The sequence below is a fragment of the Amia ocellicauda genome, chromosome 13 (assembly GCF_036373705.1).
Source record: "Amia ocellicauda isolate fAmiCal2 chromosome 13, fAmiCal2.hap1, whole genome shotgun sequence".
Classification (NCBI taxonomy): Eukaryota; Metazoa; Chordata; class Actinopteri; order Amiiformes; family Amiidae; genus Amia; species Amia ocellicauda.
In genome coordinates this window covers 37,838,396-37,851,289 of record NC_089862.1, presented here as the reverse complement: position 1 = coordinate 37,851,289, position 12,894 = coordinate 37,838,396, and the positions used below count along the sequence as shown (strand labels likewise).

General features: G+C 40.2%; 1 protein-coding gene across 2 annotated transcripts in view; it reads right to left on the bottom strand.

Annotated features, from left to right (window-relative positions):
* slc24a2a (solute carrier family 24 member 2a) overlaps positions 1 to 12,894 on the bottom strand; it is a 75,159-nt gene that overhangs the window by 25,537 nt on the left and 36,728 nt on the right. The window contains exon 5 of one of the 2 annotated variants that reach the window (XM_066720922.1): positions 4,194 to 4,208. The exons of the other annotated variant lie outside the window; for it this stretch is intronic. Coding sequence (XP_066577019.1) covers positions 4,194 to 4,208 — 15 coding nt within the window. The remainder of the gene's footprint in view (positions 1 to 4,193; positions 4,209 to 12,894) is intronic. 2 annotated transcript variants of the gene reach the window in all.

Sequence of the window (12,894 nt, the reverse complement as noted above, 5' to 3'; positions counted from 1 at the left end):
ACTTTGTCAGTTCTCGCTGACCTTTGTAGTCTATCTAGGTACCAGAGTGGAAAGCTTTTAACATCGATCCTATTGCATGTTGATGGGTAGGTGTTACATAAAGGAGCAGAAAGTATGTGGCAACACGAGGCCTGAAGCAGCGAGTATTTATCAATGTTGGTCTGGAATTGGCAGAAGTACAGATTTATTGGAACATCAGAGAGGCTGTGACACTCAGACAGAGACCAGTGCTTCTAGTTCACATGTCTGGTTCCTAGAATACCATGGAATCCATGCAAATGGTGACTGCAGGGTCACACGTCTTTCCATAAAGGCCAGCGACCCAGCCTGGATGCAGCCATAGAGGATAATGGCATATGACAGGAATGCCACCGATCAATATACAAAATAAGCCTATTAAATGAGTGCAGATGGCAAGTGTGTAAAGCAGGGATTTCAGCACTGTGTTCAAGTCCAGCATTTTCAGAGGAGGGGTCTTGCACAGAACAGGCCAATGGTTCAAACTCAAGGTACACCTACAGCTGTGCTTAATTTGTAGAAAAAGGAGTGCCGCGTGTGACAAGTGCAACCGGTGGGGAGGGGCTACCGAGTTGAGTCTTCGTCGTTATCGTCTTCACAATTATTTTTAAACTGTATGCACACATTACATTGTCATGAGGAGCTGTGCTTAGAGGTTCCAGAGTGCGGACTCAAATTCTGAGGTGACAGAGCTGCGGCATGAACTAAACCCTGACCTACAGAATGCATAACATTGCAACATCACAACCTAGAAATTATTAATTCAGCATGAAGCTACAAAATTTAAGCTACAAAACTTTGAACTCTCAATATACCAAAATGTGATAATAATAATAATAATAATAAATTATTATTATTATTATAAAATAGTACAACCACTATTATTACTATTACAAGTATTATTATTATTATTATTATTATTATTAGTAGTAGTAGTAGTAGTAGTAGTGGTGGTAGTAGTAGTAGTATTAGTAGTAGTAGCAGCAGCAGCAGCAACAGTATATCAATTATATGTATAGATGTACACTCACCTAAAGGATTATTAGGAACACCATACTAATACTGTGTTGGACCCCCATTCGCCTTCAGAATTGCCTTAATTCTACGTGGTATTAATTCAACAAGGTGCTGAAAGCATTCTTTAGAAATGTTGGCCCATATTGATAGGATAGCATCTTGCAGTTGATGGAGATTTGTGGGATGCACATCCAGGGCACGAAGCTCCCGTTCCACCACATCCCAAAGATGCTCTATTGGGTTGAGATCTGGTGACTGTGGGGGCCAGTTTAGTACAGTGAACTCATTGTCATGTTCAAGAAACCAATTTGAAATGATTCGACCTTTGTAACATGGTGCATTATCCTGCTGGAAGTAGCCATCAGAGGATGGGTACATGGTGGTCATAAAGGGATGAACATGGTCAGAAACAATGCTCAGGTAGGCCGTGGCATTTAAACGATGCCCAATTGGCACTAAGGGGCCTAAAGTGTGCCAAGAAAACATTCCCCACACCATTACACCACCACCACCAGCCTGCACAGTGGTAACAAGGCATGATGGATCCATGTTCTCATTCTGTTTACGCCAAATTCTGACTCTACCATCTGAATGTCTCAACAGAAATCGAGACTCATCAGACCAGGCAACATTTTTCCAGTCTTCAACTGTCCAATTTTGGTGAGCTTGTGCAAATTGTAGCCTCTTTTTCCTATTTGTAGTGGAGATGAGTGGTACCCGGTGGGGTCTTCTGCCGTTGTAGCCCATCCGCCTCAAGGTTGTACGTGTTTTGGCTTCACAAATGCTTTGCTGCATACCTCGGTTGTAACGAGTGGTTATTTCAGTCAAAGTTGCTCTTCTATCAGCTTGAATCAGTCGGCCCATTCTCCTCTGACCTCTAGCATCAACAAGGCATTTTCGCCCACAGGACTGCCGCATACTGGATGTTTTTCCCTTTTCACACCATTCTTTGTAAACCCTAGAAATGGTTGTGCGTGAAAATCCCAGTAACTGAGCAGATTGTGAAATACTCAGACCGGCCCGTCTGGCACCAACAACCATGCCACGCTCAAAATTGCTTAAATCACCTTTCTTTCCCATTCAGACATTCAGTTTGGAGTTCAGGAGATTGTCTTGACCAGGACCACACCCCTAAATGCATTGAAGCAACTGCCATGTGATTGGTTGGTTAGATAATTTCATTAATGAGAAATTGAACAGGTGTTCCTAATAATCCTTTAGGTGAGTGTATATTCCAGAAATAATACTAAGCCAGAACAATTTAGCAATACTGTGCATATGATTGAATGATTCTGTTATTGCTGCTGTAATGGTGACTTCGTCTCTGTTGTAATTGTATCCATTCATTGTTGACAGTGATTAACCACACCAGGTACAGCCTTCCCCTCTCCATGTGAAACAGCTGACCAGTGCTAGTGCGCTGCCCCTGACACCCACAGGCTGAGTAACAGTCTGACTGCAGCACAGTGTAGCTAGAGCCAGACCAGGGCCAGCCACAGCCCAGCAAACTGACCCTAGTCTCTGATGGCTCCCTAACTCCCCTCTATCTGCACAGAGTGATCTCATTGGACAAAGTAAATAGACAGATACACATAACCCTGTGTGAGCAGAACATGGATCATCATGCAGCTCAGGACTGATTTTTCTGTATGTACCAGACACTAAATCATTGATCTATATTTATTTGTCTAAAGATTAGATGAGAGGCTATGCTTTAACTGTCTTCAGTGTGAGAAGTTATTTAAGTTCAATGCTTGATACTGTCCCCAGTTGATTTAGACAAGCTGTTTGAAGGGAAAAACCGAGGTGACTTCTGTCACAAGAGGCCATTCCATAGTGTGACTCTACTGGAGTGTCCAGGTGTGGATATTTGCACATGAAGGGATGATATTGCAAGCACATCTAGGAGAAAAGCCCAAGAGAACTGAGTTTATGGGCAAATAAATAGGACACAGAGAAGGATATACAAATGAAAACCACATTTCATGTTAAAACATGAATAACATCTTGTGTAGAGTCTGGAGCTTCAGTCTAAAGAAGTTGCTTCAGTGTGAGTCCCGCTTCTCCATGTGGCTACCGGGTTCAGGGTGGCCATGGCCTGCTGGCTCAGAGGCTCAGCTTGCAAGAATTTGCCCAGCACTCACAATGCACAACCATAACACAAACCAAGTATCGCAACACACACACTGGGTAACCCAATACACACACAAACCCTTAATAATCCAACACACACATGTTTGATAACCATTACATGCACTGAGTTACCCAACACAGACACACAGACAATGGGTAACCCATCAGAAACATACTGGATTACAAACTCACTACATTTCATTTTGGTAGATTACTTTACATAGCTCCTAGAAATTACATCTCTGTGTTTAAGATTTACAACTACAAACCCAAGCTGTCTAACTCCATTCTGGGAGTGTTTAAAGGTGTAAAAGTCCAACCCGTAGCCCATTCATATCACAAGGATTCCTCCGTTGAAGAAGAACTTACTTTGCAACAAATCAAGGTTCTTAATAATTTTCTTCAAACTAAAATTGTATGGATCCCTTGCTTTATTTTAAGACATGACATAGACCTCAGCTTTTAAAATCCATAAAACTGAGACAAAGCACATCAAAAAACAGATAATACAGGTAATACATTTTTCAGCATTCATATTTTCCAGCAGCAGCTACACTGTCAATACAACAGAGATGGATAGACAGGCTGCCAAAAATGTAAGAGGTCTCATGAGGTAAAGAGCTGAAAAGAGCAATGCAATTGTATACTATGCAACTGCTTTGGAAACGCCACCCCCGAGAGTTCAGCCAAATCAGTGCAATGTCAGTGCTGTTAGATTTCCATGCAACCAGCTCTGCTATCAGGAGCAGTGGCTAAGACAGCTGACATACACAGAGGCTAGAGAAATGATAGGGGCAAGTAAAATGGAAAAGGGAAGCAAAGCAAAAGCCGTAAAATGCAGAGATTTAAAATAAGAACAATACAATCAAATCTGAGAGCAACAACTTCTGTCACATTTGACCCCATTCGCATTGCACAGCAAACAGGGGAAGATCAACCAGGGAGAGATTTGGGGGAGCCAGGTCCAAACTGCCAGGGCTATGAACAGCTTTGCTATGATTAAAGAATAAATATATTCAACTCACCAGAATCAGCAAATTCTGAGGAGAGAAAGAAAAATAGAGAAATAGAAAAAAGTATGAAAAAAGAAGGGAGATCCTAAGTATTACACATTATCATAACACAGAGAATTATTGACAGAGGCCCACAATTCCCACAGTTAAGGGTAAGTTACCAGAGGGACTTGCAGATTAGAATTGGTAGATTGCAATTGCCACAATAAATCACATTTTAGATCAAATCAATGCATGAATAACAAAAGATGAAAGTGTACATAATCAAATGTCTTCCTATTGTTCAATCTTTGATGAATGGAATGCACTGAAAATTAGGATGACTTTGGATGAACACATAGAAATATTTACATTAAACATTTTAAAATAAACCTAAAGACCTTTTTTAATGAGAAATACAAATTAAGATTTTTTAAGTAATCATTTTACCCGCTCTCCCCCTCAAACACATAAATACGAAAGGCTAATTTCATGACTACATTTCTTAAGAATGTATTTAAATAAATAATCTAAATTTCTGCTTGGGTTACCAGTAAAACAAAACTGAGACTTAAAAATGAATTGTCAATGGTTGTTTTAAATTGGTTTAAATCCTTAAACAACAACAACATACAGATGAATGTTTGTTGTTTTTCCCTGTGTGGTGTTTCTGGTAGGGTGTGCCATGGGGAGGCTGCACTTTCACTACAGTGCCTACAGTCCCCTTAAGATTTTCCCCTTTTGTTGTCTTATGGCCTGGAATTAAAATGCATTAAAATATGTTTTCCCATTTAACTATACATTCTACCCCACAGCTTCCAAGTTAAATAAATATTCTAGAAATGTGTCAAAAATTATTTCAAAATAAAACCTGAAATAGCTTGGTTGGATAAGTGTCCACCCCCTTGTAATTGCAATCCCATAATAGCTCAGGTGTAACCCATCACCTTCAAAATAACACACCAAGTTCAGAGGCCTCCACCTGTGTTAAACTTTAGAAAGTCACATGATTTCAGGGTAAATTCAGTAGTTCCTATAGGTTCACTTTGCTGGGATGTGCATTTCAAAGCGAATACTCAACCATCCCTCAAAATCCCTGAAATACACAGATCGGTGGAAGGTGTATGGCACCACCAAGACCCTGCCTAGATCAGGCTGTCCGTCCAAACTGGATGACCAAGTAAAAAGGAGGCTGATCAGAGAGGCTACCAAGAGGTCAATGGCAACTTTTCAAGAGTTACAGGCTTTTATGGCCAAGACTGGTCACAGTGTGCATGTGACAACAATATCCCAAGCACTCCACAAACCTGACCTGTATGGCAATATGGCAAGTAGGAAGCCATTAATCAAGAAAGACCAAGAAAACAAGCCATGTGGTCCGAATAAACTAAAATTGAATGTTTTGACCTAAATGTGAAGCATTATGTTTGGTTTCAAACACAACACAGTGCATCACCGAAAGGTCAGCATTTCTACTGTGAAGCATGGTGGTGCAGCATCATGTTATGAGGATGTTTCAAATGGGCAGGACTGGGGCAATTATCAAGACAGAAGGGAAAATGAATGGAGGAAAACCTGCTGCCTCCTGCTGGGACGGATGTTCACCTTTCAACATGACAACAACCTGAAGCACCTACAGTAGAGTAGCTAAGTAACAAAAATGTAAATGTCCTTGAGTGGCCCAGTCAGAGGCACAACCTGAATCCAATGGAACATCTGTGGAATGACTTGAAGATTGCTGTCCAACAACACTCCCCAAGGAACTTGAAAGGTTTTGCTGCCTGCATGTATTAACTCAAGGGTATGAAGACTTATCCAACTATGATATTTAGGTTTTGTCTTCATCTTCCAGTTTCATCTACAAAGTTTTTCACAACAAATCCCTTTTCCCCTTAACAGTGTGAAGTTTGGTATGTAGATAAGAGTATAAAATCCTACTTTAAAAGCATGAAACTCTGAGGCACTGACACTGTGCTTTGTGAAAAATGTTCAAGGGTGTGTAGACTTTCCATAGGCACTGTACATTCACAAAAGGGTAACAAACTGAATCTTATGCCACTGTGATATCCTCATACTTTGAACTGAATAACAGCAATGCTTCCAGTCACAATCCAAATACAAGTTATGCAAAATATTTGACTCACATTAGATTTCATGTCCATTGCTGGGAGTTCAGTGTAGGAAATGTGTTAACCCCCCCAACCCCGATAAATTATGATAAATTATGACTGACGAATAATAGATGTCATGGTGTAGAGCTCTGAAAGCACTTGTGCAAATTCTCAGTAGTGAGCAAAATCACAACTGTTCAGTGTTGTATAAGAGCTGTGTGAACAACTTGTCTATGAGGCTTATCTGGGAAACAGCTTTAAAGAGCTGTGCACAGAGATAACTATATAAGTAACTGAGACGTTTACAGCACTGACAATGTCAAGCCTAAGAGCCACAGAGACATGCAGGGAACACTGGGAGTTTTTGCCATTTTAAACCACATGAAGAGACATTTGGTGATTGTTTCAAAAATGACTTGCATGTTGCCCAAAGTAGCTGTTATCCTGCCTGCTTATTGTACCGTGTGCTGTATGATTATCTTCAGCAGATGGAAGTGTTATCAAGAATGAACATAATCTCTTTAATGAATTCTATAATCTAGGATTTCCAATATTCTGCCTTCCTATTTTACTCACAAGCTTCCACACTGTGTCTGTGTAGATCTGAGCGGCATTAAAAACTGCCCCCCAGGGACACACCTGAACGACACACCTGGGGACACACTTGTGTGCCTGGAATGACAAAGAGCTTCTCTTCTTCAGATTACAGGTACAATGATTTCATAACTTTTTGACATCTTCAGGAATTTCCTACTCCCTATGTTATATCAGCCATTGTAATGTTGCCCTATCTTAATCATTGTAACCATTCCCACGAGCCCAGTATCACTGGACATCATGTGCTCTCTGATCTGAAAAATCAATAAGAGCTTGTGGTTTTCAACGCAGCCCTCAGAAAGATGGCACCTGGTAATTCTCAGTGTTTTTAATATAGTCATTGACAAGAGTCCAGAATCTGCAACAATCTTGGAATCTATTTTATACCAGGGTGAATAGGAAATACTCCAGGAATCCCTGGAATATCTGTGCCTAGTCATACCCACAGCTCCATTAGGCCCAGTGTTGCTCTCCTGCTAATCTGCACCTTTACATGCATGTGTTGAATCCATTATGTATCCAGGGTCACATGTAGATTCAGGTCTGAGCTTTAAGTCAAACTTAATTTTTTTCACGGGTTGTCTTTCCTCATTAGCACAACTGATATTATGTAAAGGTAAAAGGTAAAAGACAAAACTACTCATGCAATTCAAATAATTCAAAGCAAATTATATGCAGTGTAATAAATAACAAAATCATATTATATTACATTGAATGAAACAGAACAGTAAACACTACATTGTATTGGTTATTGTGGGAACCAGTCACAAGGGGCAAGGAGATTTATAGGAGTAGGACATATAGAATATATCTCATGGGCAGAAGTAGTTTAGAGAGGGACGGAGTTCTGTGTGGTTCCTCTAAAAAACACCGAAAATAAAAACTGCTGCTTCCACCCCCGATTTGCTCTCTGGTTATTTGTTGTTTTGTTTGTGCCGGTGAATCCAGGAGCAAAAGCTTAAAATGCTTCAGTATCATAAATACATTTTTAACAAAACTAGGCCTGAACATACACACAGACAAGGGTTACCTATTTTGAGAACACTGGCTATGTAATCAATTGTCATATATACAGTGAATTGTCATTATTATCTGTATACAGTTTAAAACGATTCTGTGAACAACAAACAAGCAACCAAGATTAAAGAGTTTGGTACAAAGATCAAAATGTAATTATAAGGATTAAACACATTGTACCAAGATTGCTAAACACCTTATATTCCAGGGAGAACTGTTAAGGTCATGAATTGAGAAATACAGTGGAAAAGGTGTAGATGATGAAGTTAAATATCTATGAAGATCGATATCTGACAGTTTCTGGATAATTGATGCTAAAGAGAACAATACTATGATACTGGAAAAGGAGGGCATCAGTGGGTATGGTGTCCACAGTGTAAGGCTCCATTAGAAAATACTAAACTAACACTAAGATCAGCCTGAATTACACACAGACAAGCTTCATTATATCTTAGACAGCATCAGGTGGTTAGAACCATACAATTATGGTTTAATGAGGATAAGTAAATAATGAGGATACAAACTCAAAGAAGAGAGGAAATGTCATACAAGTCTTCTAGGTGCAATATGCAATATAGATGTCTCTTTTATTTTGAGCCATTGGGTTTGTATTGTTGTCTTTAAGAAAGGGGGAAACTAAACATGACAATAGTTTAATAGATATAGGTTATGTTTTATGAATACATGCATTATGAATATGGCCCACTGTCATCTGCTCAGAGATTAAATAAATGGTGCTTGTCTGAAGGAAATATAAAAATATCAAAGAGACTACTAACTTGGAATAACAAAACCTTCTCATATTTACCATACACATCATAGAGTTAGGTCCATAAATATTTGGACAGTGACACAATTGTCATCATTTTGGCTCTGTACACCACCAAAATGGATTTAAATGGAAACAACCAAGATGTAGACTGTAGACTTTCATCTTTAATTTGAGGGTAGGTACATCCAAATTGTATAAGTGGTCCCCCAATTTTAGGGGCTAATAAGTATTTGGACAAACTAACATAATCATGAATTAAGTTTCAATGTGAGTTTCAATACTTGGTTGCAAATCCTTTGCAGTCAATGACTGCCTGAAGTCTGGAACCAATAGACATCACCAGATGCTATGTCTCTTCCCTGATGATGCTCTGCCAGGCCTGTACTGCAGCTGTCTTTAGTTCCTGCTTGTTCTTGGGGCGTTTTGCCTTCAGTTTTGCCTTCAGCAATTGAAATGCTGCTCAATTGGATTCAGGTCAGGTGATTGACTTGGCCATTGCAGAACATTCCACTTCTTCACCTTAAAAAAGTCTTGGGTTGCTTTCGCAGTATGCTCCAGGTCATTGTCCATCTGCACTGTGAAGTACCGTCCAATGTGTTTTGAAGCATTTGGCTGCATCTGAGCAGGTAATATAGCCCTAAACACTTCAGAATTCATCCTGCTGCTTTTGTCAGCAGTCACATCAACAATAAATACAAGAGAACCAGTTCCGTTGGCAGCCATATATGCCCATGCCATAACATGCTTCTCAGATGAGGTGGTGTGCTTCGGATCATGAGCAGTTCCTTCCCTTCTCCATACTCTTCTCTTCCCAATCATTCTGGTCTGGTACAAGTTGATCTTTGTCTCATCTGTCCATAGGATGTTATTCCAGAACTGTACAGGGTTCTTTAGGTGTGTTTTGGCAAACTCTAATCTGGTCTTCCTGTTCCCTGTTTACATCTTGTGGTAAACCCTCTGTATTTACTCTGGTGAAGTCTTCTCTTGATTGTTGACTTTGACACAGATACGCCTACCTCCTGGAGGGTATTCTTGATCTGGCCAACTGTTGTGAAGAGGATTTTCTTCCCCAGGGAAAGAATTCTTCTTTCATCCACCACAGTTGTCTGTGGTCTTCCAGGCCTTTTGGTGTTCCTGAGCTCACCAGTGCGTTCTTTCTTTTCAAGAATGTACCAAATAGTTGATTTGGCCATACCTAAAATTTTTGCTATCTCTCTGATTGGTTTGTTTTGATTTCTAAGGCAAAACTGAAGGCGAAACGCCCCAAGAAAAAGCAGGACCTAAAGACCGCTGCAGTACAGGCCTGGCAGAGCATCACCAGGGAAGAAACCCAGCATCTGGTGATGTCTATGGGTTCCAGACTTCAGGCAGACATTGACTACACAGGATTTGCAACCAGTTTGTCCAAATACTTCTGACACCCTAAAATTGGGGTGACCACATATTAAAATTGGTGTAATTCCTTCACTGTTCACCCAATTTGGATGTAACTACCCTCAAATTAAAGATGAAAGTCTACACTTAAAACACATCTTAATTATTTCCTTTCAAATCCATTGTGGTGGCGTACAGAGCCAAAATGATGACAATTGTGTCACTGTCCAAATAACTGTGTATCTTGCCATAATTAGCTGATACTCTGTTAAACATGTTCTATTAAATATATAGAGAGATATACACATTTAAATTATATTTTATTTATTTTCATATGCCCCACAATTATTTATTAACTAGGCTGCAAAACCAATATGACCCTCATCCCTCATTGCAGATGTGCAGAGATGGCACTGGGCATTATTCACACATCCTGTAGATCATGTACTTTCAGGCCATTCACAATTATTCCCATAAAGACCAAACACTAGAATTAAAGCTAAATTCAAGAGAATGACACAGCTTCCACTGAGAACAGCACAGGAAACCCTGCCAGCCACCGACCCAGAGGTGCTCAGCAAGGTGTGCATCTTCAACCAGACAACCCTGACCGAACTGGTCGATGACATGGACCAGATTCAGGTGGGAAATCTCCAGGCAGAACAGGTCAATGTCCTGAATCACTCAGGAATACACTTACCTATTTGTTAGGCAGCATGCCTTTCAATGTGTCTCAATACTCATTGTAGTTATTGATTAAAATCAATAGAACAGTGGTTCCCAAACCGGTCCTGGGGGACCCCCTACCCTATTTTTTGTTCCAACCGAGCACTCAATTACTTAATTGAACCCTTAATTTAAATAACAATTTCCTAAATCAGAGACTTTTAATTATTTTAAACAGTAGGGGGTTTAAGTTAAGTATAGAATTATATTAAAAAACGTATTGAAGAAACAACTATTTTCTTACACAATTTAAAAAGTAAAATCTAAGCAGATTGTTACTTCAATTAAGGTTCAATTAAGTAATTGAGCGCTCGGTTGGAACAAAAAACAGCAGGGTAGGGGGTCCCCCAGGACCGGTTTGGGAACCACTGCTATAGAATATATGATGTGATCAACATATATATGTAGTAAATTCTGATATCAATAAAAAAATACAAGTGGCCACTAGCAAGTCCAAGTCCCAATGAGTCTTTTACACCTCCTAGACCTTTTCTTGAAACAGTCAGGGTCTTTGGTGAGGTGCAGTTTCCAGCGCTCTTAAACTCTTTTCATGCACCCTTTCTGAAAACTCTGCAATGCCATGGTTGTCAGTCCCACAGGCAACTAAATATAGATCACGGATTTTGCCAAATAAATAGGCAAAATGTCGTTCTGTCACAAATGGAGAGACGATTTATACAAGACATGCAGTTTTGTTCTCACTGATTTCCCTGACAGGAGTTAAGACCAGCACTGAAGCTCCGGCTCTGTGGTTTCCAGTCTCAATGCAAACCCAGTCTCCAGCTAAAGAGTTTACAGTTACATCATCATCATCATCATCATAATAAACATGAATATTTGATTATTATTATTATTATTATTATTATAAACCGCTACACCAAACAGACCAGTCTCCTGGCACTGGAGGTTTATCACCCTACTCATCACACTGAGGGGCTATGTCCCACTACCAGCTCATGCACACAGTGAGCCTTGCTGCATGTTCATTAGGACAGGTCAGCCCTGTCAAGGCACAGCTACGGGTGGGGGCAGGGTTGACTCTCATCAGTGTCAGCAGCTGCGTCTCATTAAGGTGCTTTGCACCAGGTATTCAGACGCAGCTGTGGCACTGATGCAAATGGAAATCACTGCTCTTACCACAGCTGTGCCTCAACTTATTTACACTCCCAGTCATTTATTTCAGGAAGATCCCCATAGAACCTTGGCCAATTTCTGCTTTGAAGCATCACTGCCTGTTTTGTTTATTTGCTTTTCTTTTGTTAGTTAATTTTATTTATAACTCCTTCTGGGAGTTTGAAGGCTCCTCAGTGAGGAGGATATCTTTATTTTATTTTTTTGATTATGCAAAATTGCTGAATGAAAACACGAACCCTCTGTGTCCTCCAGGGTTTGAGTGGTGTAACGACCTGCCCACTGAGAGCAGGACCGTACTGGCCCTGACCACCTCCCAGAATCTGCTCAAGATACACCTGTTCAGAATGCACCTGCAATTACTTAGTGATAGGGAGAAATGTACTACCTGGATAGATAGGCGGAGAAGGAATACTCGGGGCCCAATTTAACTGAAATAATACCAAAATAGTTTATTCAGCTACAATAAAGTGCTCCAGAGATGGCCAGTTGGCAAGACACATCTAGAGTTTTTCAGAACATGCTATCATAGACAAGAGGACTCCCTTTGGCTGCTGGGCAACTGCATGATGTCAATGAGGTGCCCCAAACTTCATCATACCCTGCTCCTGTGTCTCCTGCGCTCTCTATGCTCTTGGATGAAAATGTTTTTCTAAAAATCAGCTCCACAGAACTATTGCAGCTGGCCTCTCCAGAGCAATACACAAAGCTTAAATTCATACATTGGTTACACAATCTTACTGAAACAATGGTGCAAATATAATATATTTGGCATCTAGACGGCACTGTCCAGCAACACTCAGGACATCTGGACATCTCAGCAGTCTTGCTTTGATTCACTTTCTTATTACTTTCCTAATTACTGATGTATCTTTAGCACTTACTGTATCTGTAATAATGATATTTATGCTTCCATGGCGCCTCAGCCCACACCTGGGATGGTACTGAATGTGTACCGGGATGTAAGCTTATCTTGTTTATAATGTTTTTGCACTTATTGTATGTA